This window comes from Bipolaris maydis (genome assembly GCF_028858645.1).
Source record: "Bipolaris maydis strain C4 unplaced genomic scaffold PSV08scaffold_2, whole genome shotgun sequence".
Taxonomy (NCBI): Eukaryota; Fungi; Ascomycota; class Dothideomycetes; order Pleosporales; family Pleosporaceae; genus Bipolaris; species Bipolaris maydis.
The window spans coordinates 2913517-2930629 of NW_027093858.1; the positions used below are offsets into that span (position 1 = coordinate 2913517).

Genomic DNA, 17113 nt, shown 5'->3' on the forward strand with positions numbered 1-17113 from the left:
TTGCGGCCGCTGCGCTTTGTGACTGGACGAATTGCGGCATCTCCAGCATCACTCGCATTTGTCCACCAGTTCCAACGCTGCGGCTCTGCAACAATTTGCAAAGCCTATTTTGCCATCTCCAATCCTCTTACGCTCTTCTTTCCACTCATCGTAGTGCTTTGCTCGCGCACAAACATCGACCGTTCCATCCTGACTCATATGCATGTCGTTGATAAATCGAGCCTGCCGGATTCGTTCACCACCAACGTTTTCACGGCCATACAAACGTGACTTCCCTGCGTCACCTACACGCCCTCATTTGACAACACATCTCACACACAGAGCTCTATATTCTCTCACCACATCAATACCTCGCATGTCGAGAGCAAGCCCCTCGCCTGAATCACAACAGCCGAGCCCCAAAAGACGCAAAATTGCTGCACCTTCACCAAAATTCATCCGCCCCTACGGAACCATGACTTCATCAGAGGGCGCCGAGTCGCCGCAGCTAGAGCTGACAGAGGTCGAATCCAAGTTGCGGCAGCTGCTGCTGGATGTAGCTGCCTACATCGACGAAACCCCTTCAAAAGAAGATATCAGTGGAGTACAGGTACCAGCAGAACTTGCAAAAGAAAAGATTACTCTACGATGGACGGGAGGATGGGTGCGTGACAAACTGCTCAACGTCGGCAGCCACGACATCGATGTAGCCATCAACAAAATGACCGGCGAGCACTTTGGTCTGAAGATGCAAGAGTACCTTGAAATCCCAGGCAATGCAGAAAAGCATGGTCTTATCGAAAAGAGCGATGGGCTGAGTGCACGCGACAAGACGAAGAAGATTGCACCAGGTCTTCACAAGATTGAGGCAAACCCGGAAAAGTCTAAAAACCTAGAGACTGCTACCACGAAAATCATGGGTATTGACCTAGATCTTGTCAATCTCCGGAAAGAAACCTACAACGAAGTCTCTCGCAATCCCCAGATGGAGTTTGGTACTGCAGAAGAAGATGCTATGCGCCGCGATGCTACTGTGAATGCCATGTTCTTCAACCTGCATACATGTCAAGTCGAAGACTTCACAGGACGTGGGCATGCCGATATGGCTGCCAAGATTATTCGAACACCACTGGAACCTTACCAGACATTCAAAGACGATCCACTGCGAGTTTTGCGGCTGATTCGTTTTGCTAGCCGTCTTGACTACACCATCGAGCCTGAGACTGCGAAGGCCATGGGGAACACCGAAATCCAGGAGGTTCTGAAAATCAAAATCAGCCGAGAGCGTGTGGGTATAGAATTGGAGAAGATGTTAAAGGGCCCTAGACCTCGATTGGCCTTGGAGCTTATTGACCGGTTTGGTCTGTACCGCACTGTCTTTACAGACCCAACACGTGAATTGCCTACGGAGCCGGAGACAGCCTACTTCAAGCTGGCATATGAGGTGGTCGAATCGGTGGTGACAAAAAGTGGCGACGTGCCTACAGTTTTCCCAGATACTCTGTTGAGGAATGAGGACGACAAGTACCTAGCCTGGGTCTGTGCTACCATGATGCCTTGGGCAGATGCACCCACTGTGCCCCATCAGAAGCCTCTGCAGCGGCCATATTTTGTCGCTTATCTTGTTGCAAGGGAAGGATTCAAAGCCCCAAACAAGGTGTGCGATGTCATTGCTTCGTCGCTGAGTAACGGTGAGGAGATTCGCAATCTAATTGCTCAGTGTGCAAAAGGACTTCGACGGCCCGATACCATCAACTCAACCAGCGACCCCACTGCTAGAGATACTCTAGGAATGGCCATTCGGCGTTGGGGGTCTACTTGGCGGACACAAGTACTTTTCAACCTTGTCTACGAGGTCGTGCTCGGACGGGTATCGAGAACAGGTGAGCTAGTCCACTTCAGTCTTCGATTTAAACTATACTAACAGTATCTAGACCTCTTCCGCTCGTATGCCAGCTTCCTCGGTCGCGTTACCGAACTCAATCTCCTCGAGGCCGATACCTTTAGGCCCCTCATCAAAGGAACCGATCTCGCAAAAGCACTCAACACTAAGCCTGGGCCGTGGATGAAAGAAGCATTGGATGTTGTCATGGCCTGGCAGCTACGCAACCCCAACACTACCGACACGGCGGAGGCTATCGAGGCCGTCAAGGCTTCGAGAAGCGAGCAAAACGAAAGTGAGCTTCCCCTTCGCCTAGCCTCACACTTTCTTCAACTTACCATCCCACCTCTCTTTCCGCAGAATAAACCTACATCGAATGCATTAGAAGCCTCGCGGCAACCGGCTCCGTGGAAAGATGCTGGAAATCAGTACGCGCTCGACTTGTTGGCATGGACAATCCGGACGCTGGATAGGAAGACAATCGAGGCCAAATGGCAGTTTTTGATGCCTCCAATCCTTAAGATGATGGATGACATTGGCGTGGAATGGAAGGCCAAAGGCTGTCACCTGCTCGGTCTATTACTCGAAGTTTTGCGCCAAACACCAAGTAGTGGTAGCTCACAAAAGGCTACCATGCAAAATTCTAGCTCGACGAGCTTCCTCCAGCGAAGTGGATACCATAACATTTTTGCCGAAGCTCTGCTGCCCATGTTCACGTACATTCCTTCGATAACACCAGAGAAGCAATCGGTGATATTGTTCCGAGAGGTCTTCCCTGCGGTGACTTCGCTTGCTTTGCTCCTCCCCGAAGAAAACAGCAAAGGCGATAACAGAGAGGTGTTCTTAGACAGGATCCTTCGAGAAGGCATTTTATCGCCTCTCGGGCATTTCACTACACCCTCTTCGTACCCTGAGCTTGCTACTTTGATCATGTCACAGGTCCCCATTGTGCTGAATCATATGGGCATCAATACAGTCAAGCACCTACCGGATATTTTGCCTTTGGTTTCGGCGATTCTACAGGAACCTTTTGTGCTTGCCCACCAGCCACTAGTTACTTCAACTCTAAGAGCATTGCAGAGTGTCATGTCAAATGCTTGGCCAAGATTGCCTGGTCATCGCGGTGCGATTATGATGGGCCTGTGCTTATTGTGGACAACATGCTTGGAAGAGGAAGAACAGCCTGGTGGTCAGCCTATTGAAGCGGTCAAGGTGCAGGTCCAAGAAACCGTCGCGATGCTGGACGCCGTGATGCAAAGCGTGGGTGAAGCAGGCATGGTGGAGACGTGGACCAGAGAAAAACAGGATTTGGCTGGGACTCGGGCAGGATTTGAAAGCATGTTCGGACAATGTGTGGAGAAGGAGCCTCGAAACCAGACGGACGCTAGTTAGAGTTGCCTATTAGGATCCCACGTGAAAAGGAAAAAAACAGAAGTGGTCGCATGCGGATAGCTCCCATTGCCGGCCAATCGGCTGCTGGACCTGCAGCGTGACGACACTGGTACAAGGGCTTTTCGATATTTTGATATGAACCCCGCATGTGCGTCTAACTGCTTTGGCGATGCCACGGTGTAGGATGCGGAAGCTGGTACTCAACGGCATGGATTCGTGAAGAATGGCATCAGCAGACAACGTCGAGCTTGGCTGGTGGGCGTAGGGCGTGTGGCGGTGCGGGGACGGAGAGAGAGAGAGAGAGATGGCATGGCCTGGCAGGGTCGAGCTAGTAAGATGGGGGATGCGGTGCTTTTCAGATAAAGTGCGACCCTGCGTACCAGACATACTTATGGACAGGCTCGTACAGCCAGGCAGACGGAGCTACCAAGTACATGATACCAAGCAGTCACCAATCTACTGCACACGTGGGGTCCGCCAACATCCGGCAGCGACAATGCATGATGGTGTTCGCAACGGGGAGAGTGGCTGGTGCAGCTCAGCTGGGCTGCGCCAATGCCAAGCGGGCCGCACCCCCCTGACATGGCTGGGCCTGCCATTGGATGCTTATTTTAACGGACGCGCGTCTTATGTTGAATAAGATGAATCCCGGACGAATGCGTGATATCAGCATGACGCCTTGAGGCACTCTGAACATGGGGAGTCGCATCTAGTAGGTATACTCGGAAACGGAAGACAAGTCTTCCAGGCCATCGGCGGGCGGCGGTTCTGCGGCGGAGTCGTCTTGTCTTGTTGCCGCCACACCACATACGTATGCGTATGGACGGCTGCTGCAACGACGGCGTATACCACAGCCTAGCGGAGATTTAATCCGCGCCATGGGTCCAGGTCTAGAAACACGGGCCCAATAGCAGAGACGGCGCTGGCGTAGCTACCCGTGTCTTCTTGGACGCTGTTTTGGGCAGTGCATGTCGCGCCTTGTCTGGGGCAGGTAGCGTGGCGGTGCCTCAGGGCCAGCAAATGCAAAGTCGACGATGCGCAAGCAGAAACAGGCTGGCGCCGCAGAAGCAAATTGCTCCATGCCCAACCGCACAACCCAGCGCACGCATGCTTCGCCCGGAGGATACAAAGAAAACCCGCTGCTCCATGTGCAGCGCGTCTGGCGCATGCAGAGTCTCGACGTCAGGTCGATCAGCGGAGGAATTCACCAAGCTCGGACACAGCCTTGTTAGGCCGGCCTACTGGCTGGATTGTGCACCCACCCCCCTTGACGGGGCGCGCCCATATTCATCCCGCTGCGCCCACCGCAACTCCTTGTGCTGCTGCCGCTGCCGCTGCCGCTGCTGCTACCAACTACCTCACATGTCCTCTGCGCCAGCTGCGACGCTCTCCTCGATCCATTGCGGCAACCCTCGACCGCGACCCCAGCACCTCGAGGCTCCGCGCCGCCAGTGCTCGCCATAGCCCACCATCCCATGGCCATGGCCAGGGCTTACGTCGCGTTACTCGACTCCACGACAACCACGACGACGTGCTTAGTTGGCTCCAACCAGGACATCACCACTCTGCCCACCCCCTCGCCGCCCCCGCCTAAGCCATACAACCTCCCCGCCCGCTCCACGCCCGCCTTCGCCTTCCCCAAGCCCAAGGATTCCGCCCCATACCCTTTCTCCAGGCTGCCAATGCCTCTCGAGCTTGCCATCTCCTCGCGGGCGCATTGGCTCAGCCGAGTGCGCTCATGTCTCCGCCTGCTCATCATCGTCCTGAGCGGCGCCGTCGTCTGCATGTTGATGCACACGTTTGAGATTTATCGAGGCAACCGCTACATCGACCTGCGCAAGGGCGAGTTGCCCATGGTCTGGCCCGCCCACACAAATCTCGCCCCGAGCATCGTGCTCTTCTGCATTGCCGCCGCAAACTTCCTCGCCTCGGTCGCCATCCTCACCCTCTCCTTCAAGCGCTCCTTCCGCCGCCCCTTTCGCTCACGAGACGTCTATCGTGTCGTTGCTGGCAGCTTCGGCGTCATCACCTGGATCACAGCGCTGGTGGTATTCTACTTGCTCAACAAGGCGAGCAAGGCTAGCTTGGGTCGATACTCGTGCACAAATAAGAACTTGTTGACGAATGGGCGATACCAGTATCGCGCTGTTTGCGAGGAGCAGGTAAGACTATGCCCTCGTCAGCCGCTGCCCATAGCATTTGCTAATATAGTATGCAGGGGGTCGCATTCTACACCGCCATCGGTGCTGCTTGTGCAGAGGTCCTCACGCTTGTCACCCTCGCCATTTCTGCAGCCTTATCGGCCAAGAACAACCAAGAACCAGTCCCGACGATACAGATCCGTGAGAAGAACAACTCCATAAGCTCAGGATCAAAGTACCACAGGCCTCTAAAACGATGACATACAAAAAAAACCAACGGTCCTGTTCGATGGTTCTTGTCCTCCATTGCGCGCTCCGTTCTCCTTTTCCTTATTATGTCGCTGCATGATACCCCGGACATCCTTGTTTAGCGACAACAAAACCGAGATTTGCAATGGCGTTTTCTGGTTTCCTTTGTTCAGGGCCGCTGGCCTACCGTCATGACCTTTTTCTGCATTGCGCTTTTTTTTTCTTGTCACTTTTGCATCGCATCGCAGCATCGGCATATCCTCGGAGTCTTCTGCGACTTTTTTTGTATAGTGGCATTCTGTGATCAACCAACATCGCACCCTATCACGCAAGATCAAGCAAGCCCATAGGAAGGGCCTATACCAAGCTAGAAAGCGCTGCAGCCACTTTTTCTGGACTGCAGCCTAGATATAGTCCTTGTAATTGGAGCAAATAGAGGGATGTAGCCTTCATTTCAATCGGCTACATAGATAGTAAAACAAAAATCAAACAACGGAAAAAGGTGTCTTTCCCAGTAGTGGTGATGTTAGGTTGTTGACGTTTTAGACTTGTTGATGAATCCATACAATGCGTAGATGGCCATGGGTCCGAGCTTTAGGCTTTGCGCTAACCAAGATCCCTGCAGAGGCCCGCCGAAATTCAGATGCTCGAACTTTTCGATGCGTGCAACGCGACATAACTTGCGCCATGGGGAAGAGGACTGCCTATGACGCCCATGCCAGGAGCGCGCATATTGACCGCGAGAACAAACGCCAGAAAATCGACACCCACTATGAACGCAATTCACCACGGCCAAATGGCAGCGCCGACGAAGTTACCGTTGCGCGCGACCTCCAGAATGCTCTCTTTTTCGACCAGAGCTCCCAGGGCAACTTTCGAAGCGGTAAGCACAGCTATCTTTACTGGATATTAATAGAAGCTTACTTAAATAGGCCTGAGCTTGTTCAAGCGTTTCCTCGACTCCATCCTTTACCCGGCCGACGAGCACGATCTGCCCCGCAAACGAGCCATTCTCCGCGAGTATCTGGATACACAAAAGGGAAAGGGACGAGAGGAAAAGGACAAGGCTTTCTTGCAGAATCTTACCCAAGCATGGGATTATGCAGTCGAGACCAATAACAGTCCAATCGTTTCTCAGGTCACCGCTGTACTCGCACTCTTATTCAAGGTCTTTTCTAGTCACGGCGATTTCTTAGAATACGGCACACTTTTGGCAAAAACACTCCTACAACCATCCATTGCGCGCCGTTTCGTGCGCAGTACTTCGGCAGCATCCAAGGAAGAGAACGTCATTGCGCCTGCGCTCCGTCTGCTTACCGAGCTCACAAGATTCAATGAAGGCGCTCATGCGAGGGCTGTATATGCAAAAAGAGATTTTACCCTCGAACCCAAGATACTGGGGAGAAATATCAACCTGAGCAGAGAACAATCGGTGGCCGACCATGTCAAGAAACCAAGCATCCGAACCACGGCAATCCGATACCTCTTGACCCACCTAAGGTACCAGGATGAACGCGCGAAAAGCGAAATACTTTCCAACACTAACGTTGTGCGCACCGTCTTCGACCACATCCGTACAGACCCGCCGTTTCTGATATACGAGATACTCGATGTATTCAGAAGCCATGTGTTCCAGGACAAAGCAATTGCACGGCAAACCAAGAGCAGGATCTTGAGCGGAAAGACACTTTCGCGCATAGCAAGTTTATACAGCTACGAACCAGAAGAGGGGTCGCTTTCTGAAGGACAAAAGGCACCCGACCAGCTCGCTCATGACTTCTTACGCCTAGTGTGTACCGATCCCGCATATGGTGTTATGCTGCCTACGCAGGGGTTCTATCCATCGGCATTTGACGACAACGATGATGAACAGGATGATGCAGCTGATTACGGCAATGACCTGGGGCTCGACACCGTTGGAAGTTACAGCAAGACAACAAAAGTACGGAACATCATCTTGTCAGAGTTCATTCAAAGTCAGAGACCATATGCAAACACCCTGCATCAGGAACTTGTTGTGGATATATTCCGAGCTTGCCCTGAGTTAATTGCAGACTATTTTATCAAACGACGCGACTTCAGCTACGACCCCAAACTCACGTCAACCTGGATCGGCTATTCGGCATTCCTGTATCAAACCATCCAGCTACCAGTTCCAAAATACTTTGGCGCGAAGAAAAACTATCGCGACTATCCTCCTCCAGTACCTCTGCTGATGAACAGCATCTTGCCCCAGCCTTTGAACCAGCAAGTACTCACAAAGTGTCTCAACCACAGCTCAGATCTCGTACAATTGTTTGCGATACGCGTCTTGATTGTGGCCCTCCAGAAACTACGAGGGGTCCTTCAAGAACTCAGCAATGCCAGTGCTATGAAATCATCCAAACAATGGGAGCAGGCATCTAAGCGGTTAGTATCAGAGGTTAGTCGACGTTGCCCAGCGATCCGGACAGTCTTTTTGGCGCTTAAGAAACCCGGTCTCAAGGACATGAAGAGAGAGTCAATCACAAGGTTATTGCGACTTTACTACGAGGTGACCCCTCAGGTCGCGCTCCAGGAAAAGTTTGATGTATCGCTGCCTCTGTGCAATGCCTTGGTGGAGGCTGAGAAGCCGACTGCATTGCCAGAGGACAAGGTTTTTCGCATCATGGAACTTGAGCACTGGATACAAATGGCAAAGTTGTCGCCAGCGATGCGCTGGTGGCAGAAGCAGAGTAGGTCTTCACCTTACCCGTTATGTTAGTTGGTGAGCCCGACTGACAATTCCAGAAACGCTTTCTTACTCGCCATTTGTCACACTTTTGAAACTACTGGTAACGTCAAAGGAGAGCGAGCTCTATGCAGGTATCCGATCTCTGCTCAGCGATATCTTGCAGGATCAGGAGATGCTGCAAACCAAGACTTCGCCCGATGCGCTTGACGCACTCATTGCTAGTTTAGGATCAACTTCAGGATCAAGCGCATCCTCAACAGAGGTACTCGAGTTCTTGGATGACTGCTGCGCGCGTTTCACCAAGGTGCCCATCAAGTACTTTGACGATATGGATGCCATGTGCGGCCGTATTGGACAGCCTGCAAGCGACATGGGGCCGTTTAGCAACCTGCTGATGACTCTAGTTGAGCAGTGGCCGTTCAAGGGCGGAGAGACAGCAACGAGTAACACAGCCGATGCTCTTGCACAATGGCTGTCACGACTTCTCTATCTTCTCAAACTCATTGGCGAGGATGAGAGGATGCTGGGTCAGGTCCGCGACGCCCTTGTTGGATCGGCCAATGCAGCATACAAGGAGGTGCTCAAGGATGCTTTCCTGTGGAAGATGGGCAAAGAAAAAGCCAAGGAATCATTGAAGCTGGCAACTGGTGCAGACTTCAGCGGGTCGGAGCGATCGTCGACGTCACCTGTACCAGTAGCAGCGCGAGTACAAGAAGCTGAACAGCAAAGTAGGACGAGATCTGCGGTCGATCTGGAGGCACCCCCAGTTGAAGATGAAAAACACGCAGGTCTGATACGCTGGAGGAAGAAGGAGCTGAGCGAAGCAGTTGAAGACGGAGACATTGGAGAGTTGATTCTGTGTCTCTGCTCCGAACACGGTGAAATCCGCAAGCAGGCCATCAACAACATCCGACAGGTGACAGCAACGATCAGGTTCAGCAGTCAAGCAGACGGTTCTGGAGGGGATGCCGGAAGCAGCATCAACTTTGATCTCCAACAACTCTATCTCCTTCTCGGCGAGCTTTTGGAGTCTATTGATGAGACTGGCGGGGAAGCCTTTCCGTACGTTGGTGGCGTATTGGCTGCGCGTTGCGCGAGCATTGTTGCAGATCCGACCCACTCGCTTTTCAGCACAGTCAACCGATTTCTCACTGCCTCACCGGCGTGGGACGTCAACTCTCTACTGCGTTTCTTCTGGCACCGTATTGTGGCCAGCCAGCCAGATGACGACACGACCTATCACAAGGAGGTGGATTGGTACCTGGACTACTTGATGGATAGTTTGAGGACAGGGGCAGACATGGAGTTGTTTAGGAGGAGCAACATATTCGAACAACTACTGAGCCACTATGGGTCTCGGTCATGTTCAGCGTCTGCCAAAGACAAGATTATGAAGCTCTTGTTGCGGGCAACACATGTAGGGGGAAGCACAACGCTTATCACACGATGCGGACTGATGGCTTGGGTTCAAATGATGCTCGATGGACATGACGCTCGACAGAGTGCCCTAAGGATGCTGGCTGCACGTGTTTATGAGACATGCGATCAGGAGAAGGTGGCAGCGTGGAGTAGCGGTAGTCTGGGCGAGGCGGTGGCTCGTCTGACCAAAGCCTAGAGATATATACATGACATCTATTAATTTGTTTTTTGGGCATACTCCCAAAAGGCCCACTGCTGACTGAAGTTCTGTGTGACGGCCAAGTCACATGCGGTGCACCCTAGAATGACGCACCTACCGTGTTTCCACACCAGGTCTTGGCAGGGCTCTCTGTCGTAGAGGCCCGCACCACTGGCGACCCAATACACACTGCCATAGCAAACACACGCTACCATTTGCACGCCAACGCTTCCCCTGTGTGCCATTTGCGACTTTGGAGCGACTTAGACATTTTTGAGCCACAACCACGCCCGCCCTTGGCACAAAGTCACGACTCGGGAGCTGATCCCTCTCCGCTTCAGTCGCCGCTACTGCAGCCCAGGGTGTGCGCTACTCCCCTACCACGTTGCATCCCACCAAGAGCTCATTCACTTCGCTCTCCAGCCTTGCGACACACACGCGCGCTTGGACCGAACGCCACAAACCCCGGCCCTCAGCATCACGCCTCTCAGCTCTTCCACCTAACCATCACCCACCACCCATCGCCCACGCCCGCACACACACAGACTCAATCACATCCAATTGCAAGCGAGTCGACGGCAAGCCACAGCCATACGGCCCTGAAGCTGCCCCTGCCGCCGTCGCCCGGCACTCCAAACCCCCCAATTTGCATCCCGTCCTGCTGTCTCGAGCTCCAGCAGGTCGGTCCCGGCCTGCCCCACTTCCATCCCCATGTCTGCGGTGTCCTCAGTCGCGACAATGCGGGGGCCGTCGTACTCGGAGGCTCAATTGCTGGCTCTGAAAGAGTCGCCGCTGGTGAAGAAGCCCGATGGCCTGCCGTCAATCTCGCAATGGATGGACGTGCCTGTCGATCAAAATGCCAACAATGGCCACACAAGCAACAATAACAACAACAATACCAATACCAACAATAACAACAACAACGGTACCATGCGTCGCACGCGAGGTGCACGGGAGGGAGAAGGCGCCACGGCAAACGACCCGCGGCCGCTGCACAACCCCATGGGCCAGTTTGGTCGGCGCCAGAGCATGCGTAAGTCTTCTGATGCCCAGGGCATCAAGGCCGCTATTAACGCGCTTTTTGTAGAACCCGGCGAAGAGACTGTGCTCGGCCCGCCAAAGCTAGCCTTCCTCTCAGCCCGCACTCCGGCCAAAGCAGCGGGTGACGCAAAGGAACGTGCCGGCCTCACATCTACAGACGGAGACAACGGTGGAGATCGCCTCCCAAAGAACGACCGATGGACGCGGGACCGTGAGACTGATCGGACCCGAGACAAGGGCTACACCAATGGACGCCGCGCCCCGCGAGATGATGGCGAAGGCTGGACCAATGTCAAGGGTCGCAAGAGCCTGGGCCAGGAAGACTTTGAGCGCTTCGGCCGCAATGGTGACCGCAACCGGGATAAGCATGAGGGCGACCCAGAGGCTGAAGCGGCCCCGCGTCGTAATACCCGTGATCGAAATGAGCCGCGATGGGGGCGTCGTGACGAAGGTAGAGATGAGGGAGCAAAGACCGGCGTCCAGGGCGGTTGGCGCGAACGCGAGCGAGACCGGGAGCGAGACAACGGCCGCGAGTGGACCCGTGGTGGTGCGGCTCGTGGCGAAGACGACCCGGAGTGGATGGACGCCAAGGTGGAGAAGAAGGAATTCAAGCCTCGCACACAAGAAGACTTCCAGCGCTGGAAAGAACAGATGCGGGCCAAGGACACGCCAGGTGGTGAAAAGGACGAGCCGAGAGAGGCTCCTACGGAGACGCCTACTGCAAGCGCTATCACTGCGGCCCCTATGTTAACCGCCCCTTTGCACACACCTTCTGCTGGCGAACCTACTCAAGGTATTCTCTTCGGAAACTGGGGCAGGGACAAATCTGCAGAGATGCCACCTGTAGAGACTATCTCAGCCAAACCAAGGGCAGACAAGAAGTCGAGGTTCATGACCATGTTCGCCAAACCCGAAGAGCAGCAGGCAGCACCGAACCAACCTCCAGCACCAGACTCTGCATCCCCTGCACCTCCCATGGAAGCAAATGCGGACAAGGAAGGCTTCCAACGTATTCTTCAGATGCTCGGTCAAGTCAGTACAGGTCCATCGCCAGCCCCACTTCCACAAACAAATATGCCTACGCCACCAAATGGCATGAGACAGGGTGGTGGCATCTCCTTGGATTTCCACCAACAGTCTCCTCCGCCAGACCCACAACATGGTAGAATACCACCACCACGAACTCTTGAGCAGCAGAGTATTCTAGAGAACATCCTAGCTCCTCGTCCTGCCGCACCAGAGTCTCGTGCGTCGCAGCAGCTTCGCTTTAACAACATGTCAACAGAGAACCTACACTCTGATCAATTCAGACTTCCCCGCCCCGGTTCCGGTCACCCTGAAGACCACTTTCCTCATCAGCCACCCCCACCACGAACCATCGCTCAAGATGCTAATCTCACCGCTCTCCTGAATAGTCGAGCAAGGGAAGAATCACAACGTGATCAAGCGACGAAACAACGTGAACGTGACTTTTTGTTAAACCTCATGCAACAACCTTCTCGGGGCACACCACCTCAAGCGCAAGGTCACGGCCTGCCTCGTCCAGCCCAGGAGAATCCCAGTATGGCTTTCTTTGACCAGCAAAGACAGCAACCACAGCCACAAGCTCAGCACCAGCCCAAGGGCCGCGGTGGTCCTCCCCCAGGATTTATGGAAGATCCTCGCATGTTTAACGAAAGCGAAATGTTGCGCCGAGATGCTGCTGACCGCCGTGAGCAAATGGAGCTCCGCCAATTGCAGCAAATGCAGCAACAACAAGAGGCTATGCGCTCGAAGAATCCCCGCATGCCCATGGGATTCCCTGGCCCTGAAGATGCTCTCATGGGCCTTCAGCGTCGTAACACAGGAGGTGATCCTCGCATGCCTACCAACATGGGCATTCCTTCGCAGCCCACACCCGATATGCAGTATATGGGCGGACGAGGTCAGCCCGGCATGCCGCCCACACCCCAAGAGCGACCAAATATTGCTCCACCACCAGGCTTCGGAGGTCCCATGCGTCAACCACCTGGTCTTGGTGGTCCCACTCCTCCACAGATGGGTCCTGGAGGACCAAGTTTCTCCGCTGGCAACACACCACTTGGACATCCTCCTGGATTTCCTCCCGGTGGCAACATTCGTGGATTAGGATTCCCAGGTGGACCCGGTGGGCCAGGAGGCCCAGTAGGACCTGGTGGCAACGGCATGCAAGGACCACCCGGCTACTTTCCACCACCAGGCTATGGTGGACCGCCAATGCCAGGTATGCGTGGTGGTGAGGACCCAAGAATGATGTTTGATGGCCAGTTCAATGGGCCTCCGCGACAACAGCCAGGCCGTCCGGGACCACCCAACATGTACTAAGAAGTAGAAGAAACGATGTGCAGTACATACAATATGAAAGAGACGGTACGCAGCACATTGCACTAAGAGAAGAAATGTTACGCGGAGCGAGGCCTGTTCTGGTTTGCAAAAGCAGTAAATCGCATTGTTGAAGCAAAAGAGAGACCGTAACGGAGCAAACAACAATTACCATTGTGATTGGATTAATTGATTAATTGATTAATTGATTGATCTTTTCGGCCACTATGTCATGTATATGTTTGGTTGGTTTGGTGGCTTACTTGTAGAGCATAGCGTGGCGTCCCGAGGAAAACGAAACATGTATGCTACATGCACAAGTCACGTATGTGTATTAATGTAAACAAGTGTGAAGATTCTGAGCTGTGTTGTTTTTGCCGTGAATCGAATATAGCTGTCTGTATGTACACATTGCATAGCTTGCAGTAGTGTGCTTAAATGTTCTTGCCTCATAAGGGCTTAAAATGGGAGCTCTTACTACAATTGGCCCCCAAGCCAGTTGATACCTGCCCAGATTCGCTACTACGCCTCAAGACTGCTGCCATGCCCAATAGGCAGCCCACAGCCATGCAGCCTTGTGGGGGCATCAGGTCCCTGTTGGAGGCCCGTTCAACGCGCTCTGCGACTCCTATCTCTGCCTCCTTGAATTCCTCACCGTTATCAAGCCTGCAGGTGTTGTTGGCAGAACACGCTGGAACACGATGCGCCTTCTCAAGTCTTCGGCAACAGACAGTGGCTTCGAGCTAACATCTTTCGATGACGGCCTCGCCCCTCCATACGCCATCTTCTCTCATACTTGGGCCGAAAACCAACAAGTCACCTATGATGAGCTACTGAAGGGAACGGGCATGGACAAGGATGGCTATGCTAAGAGTAGATTCTGTAGTCACTAGCACTGAGATATCTGACATATTATGCAAGTAAGCCTTTCAACGTAATCGATGGTTCTCACGAGGTTGGACTCTGCGAGAGCTACTAGCGCCAGCCAGTGCTGAGTTCTTCTCTAGAGACTGCAAGTGGCTGGGCAACAAGATTTCGCTAGAGCAAGAGATAAACAGAGTCACTGGCATACCCGCCGAGGCGTTTAGAGGCCACAGTCTTGCCGAGTTTAGTATCGAGGAGCGAATGAGCTGGTCTGCAAAACGCACGACCACGATCAAGGGAAGACAGAGTGTATTGTTTGCTCGGCATCTTTGGAGTGTTTATGGCGCTCATTTATGGAGAGGGAGAGGAGTATGCAGCTTTGCGTCTCAAAGAGGAGATACAAAAACGGCAACAAGCGAGCAAGAAGGCGGATTTGCAAGACTCCTCCGGTTTGTATTGGGTAGCATTGAACTGCATGGGCAACTTTGCTGATGACTTACAGCCGTATTGTCACTACCTTTTCCACAAAATGAGCGCTTCGCCGGACGAGAGAGCCAGCTTCAATCGATGAAACAAACGTTATTTTCTCCTAGCACCCATCAACGGCTGACGATATATGGACTCGGGGGCTGTGGGAAATCAGCCCTTGCTCTCGAGTTTGCGTATTGCGCGCGTGCGGATCAGTCCAGATGCCTCGTTTTCTGGGTGCCAGCCATAAGTCAGGAGAGTTTTGAGCTTGCCTACAGAGACATTGGAAACCAGCTTCGCATACCAGGAATTGATGATGCTAATGCAGATATAAAGCAACTTGTCAGGGATACACTAAGTTCTGGAAACTTGGGCAGTTGGCTAATGACAATTGACAATGCGGATGACTCGGAGGTCTTGTTAGGAGTTAGCAACAAGACAATCAAATCAACTCGATTGATTGACTATGTTCCTTGCAGTACGGGAGGATCCGTGCTCTTCACTACTCGCAGCAGAAAAGCAGCAACAGATCTAACCCCAAATAACGTCCTCGAGTTAAACGACACAGACAGATTTAAAGCTCGGCAGCTATTTGTTCACCGAATCAACAACCAAGCACTATTAATCGACGGTACAGCTGTTAATGCCCTTTTAGAGGTACTTACAGGCCTGCCGCTAGCTATTATTCAGGCTGCTAATTTCATCAACCAGAACGAAATATCAGTTTCTAAATACACATCACTACTCCAGCATGCTAGCACCAAGGTTAAGCTCTTTAGCGAGCACTTCGAAGACCCTAGTAGATACCAAGACATAGACAGCACTGTCGCAAAGACGTGGCATATCTCTTTCGAGCAAATCCAGAGGCAAGACTCTTACGGCGGAGTACCTTTCATTTGTAGAATACATTAATCACGTTAACATTCCTCAGTCGTTATTGCCACCAGGAGGATCGGCTGTGCAGCAAACAAAAGCAATTGGAACATTGACTGGATATGCATTCATCACAGAGCGAAGACAGGCCGTGCCAGGATCTAGCACGGAGAGGCTTTTTGATATGCATCGGCTGGTACATATGGCGTTGATATGGTGGCTCGAGGGACATGGAAAGCGGGAGAAGTGGGCAGGCATAGCAGCAGTTCGAGCTCAGGAACTTGTGCCGTATGGCGATTTCGAAAGTAGAGAAAGATGGAGCGTGTATCTTCCGCATGCACTGTACTTGGCTGGGCTCGTTGGCCTCGTAGACGACTTAAGGAGAGCTTCACTGCTAACACGAGTCGGCCAGTGTCAAGAAACCCTGGGGCTATACAGACTAGCAGCGACAACACAACAAACAGCATTATTGCTGAGAAAAAAATTGCTATGCTCTGAGCATCTAGAGACCTTGAGTACTATGAGCTGCTTGGCGTCTGCCCTGAATGGGTTGGGGAAATACAATGAAGCCGAAGCGATCCGTAGGGAAGAGCTAGCGATACGTGAAAGGGTACAAGGGCCTGATAATGGAGATACTCTGGCAACCGTGGGCGAACTGTCGACAGTGCTGTATAATCAAGGCAACCTCAACCAAGCTGAGGCGTTGAGCCAGCAGACACTAGTACAGTGCCAGAAGCTGCTAGGGCCTTAGCATCCACAGACACTGGAAATTATGAACAACTTCGCTCTGGTACTAGAGAGGCAAAGAAGACACAAAGAGACTGAGATATTACATACCCAAGGGCTGGCGATTACCGAAAAGCTATTTGGGCCCGAGCATCCAAACACACTAATAAGTATGGAAAACGTGGCCCTGGTGCTGTCTCGCAAGGATCAATACACAGAGGCCGAGGCAATGTACCAGCAAATACTCGACAAAAGTAAAAAAAATACTAGGACCTACCCACTGCTTTACCCTGGCCGCCATGAACAACAAGGCAAGAATCCTTCAACAACAGGGAAAATACACCGAAGCCGAGATAATACACCGGTAAGTTCTTAAGCATCGAGAAAATCTCCTCGGACCCGAGCATCCAGACACAATAGCAATCATGTACAACCTGGCGGATTCGTTGTATGCACAGGAAGAATACGATGAAGCCGAAACAATATACCAGCAGACGCTTGAGCGGCGAGTGAATTTGCTGGGACGCGAGCATCCAGACACTCTGGAAGCTATGGATAACATGACCACCGCGTTGTACAAGCAGAAAAAAAAATACAACGAGACAGAAATCATCAGGTACCGGATGGTTGTGCTTCAAGAAAAGCTGCTCGGACCCGAGCATCCAGACGTGCTACAAAAGTAGCGACAAACTAGCCACCGTGTATTGTCAAATGGAAAGGTACATTGAACAAGGAATGGGTAACAGAGCGGACATTGGAGCTGCGAGAAAATTCTGCTCGCACCCGAGCATCTGGAAACGCTGCACACTGTGTACAGCTTTTGCGCT

The 17113-nt window shown here is 52.6% G+C and overlaps 3 protein-coding genes across 3 annotated transcripts; all 3 read left to right on the forward strand.

Annotated features, from left to right (window-relative positions):
* Nucleotides 1-454: 454 nt before the first annotated feature.
* On the forward strand, nucleotides 455-6140 carry PSV08DRAFT_216594 (trna nucleotidyltransferase; the record flags this gene model as incomplete). The annotated part of the gene is made up of 7 exons (XM_014224650.2): nucleotides 455-1862; nucleotides 1914-3248; nucleotides 3447-3521; nucleotides 3558-3601; nucleotides 4271-4569; nucleotides 4632-5415; nucleotides 5472-6140. The coding sequence occupies 7 exons, from the start codon at nucleotides 455-457 to the stop codon at nucleotides 5652-5654; spliced, it is 4128 nt and encodes a 1375-aa protein (XP_014080125.2). The 3' UTR covers nucleotides 5655-6140.
* Nucleotides 6141-6330: 190 nt separating this feature from the next.
* On the forward strand, nucleotides 6331-13715 carry PSV08DRAFT_407541 (ribosome 60S biogenesis N-terminal-domain-containing protein; the record flags this gene model as incomplete). Its single annotated transcript, XM_014224652.2, has 4 exons — nucleotides 6331-6526; nucleotides 6576-8357; nucleotides 8413-9882; nucleotides 10705-13715. 4 exons carry the CDS (start codon nucleotides 6331-6333, stop codon nucleotides 13356-13358), a joined length of 6102 nt encoding a protein of 2033 aa, XP_014080127.2. The 3' UTR covers nucleotides 13359-13715.
* Nucleotides 13294-16969, forward strand: PSV08DRAFT_407542 (P-loop containing nucleoside triphosphate hydrolase protein; the record flags this gene model as incomplete). The annotated part of the gene is made up of 7 exons (XM_014224654.1): nucleotides 13294-13680; nucleotides 13910-14228; nucleotides 14555-14668; nucleotides 14722-15572; nucleotides 15619-16281; nucleotides 16321-16650; nucleotides 16691-16969. The coding sequence occupies exons 1-7, from the start codon at nucleotides 13588-13590 to the stop codon at nucleotides 16967-16969; spliced, it is 2649 nt and encodes an 882-aa protein (XP_014080129.1). The 5' UTR covers nucleotides 13294-13587.
* Nucleotides 16970-17113: the final 144 nt, after the last annotated feature.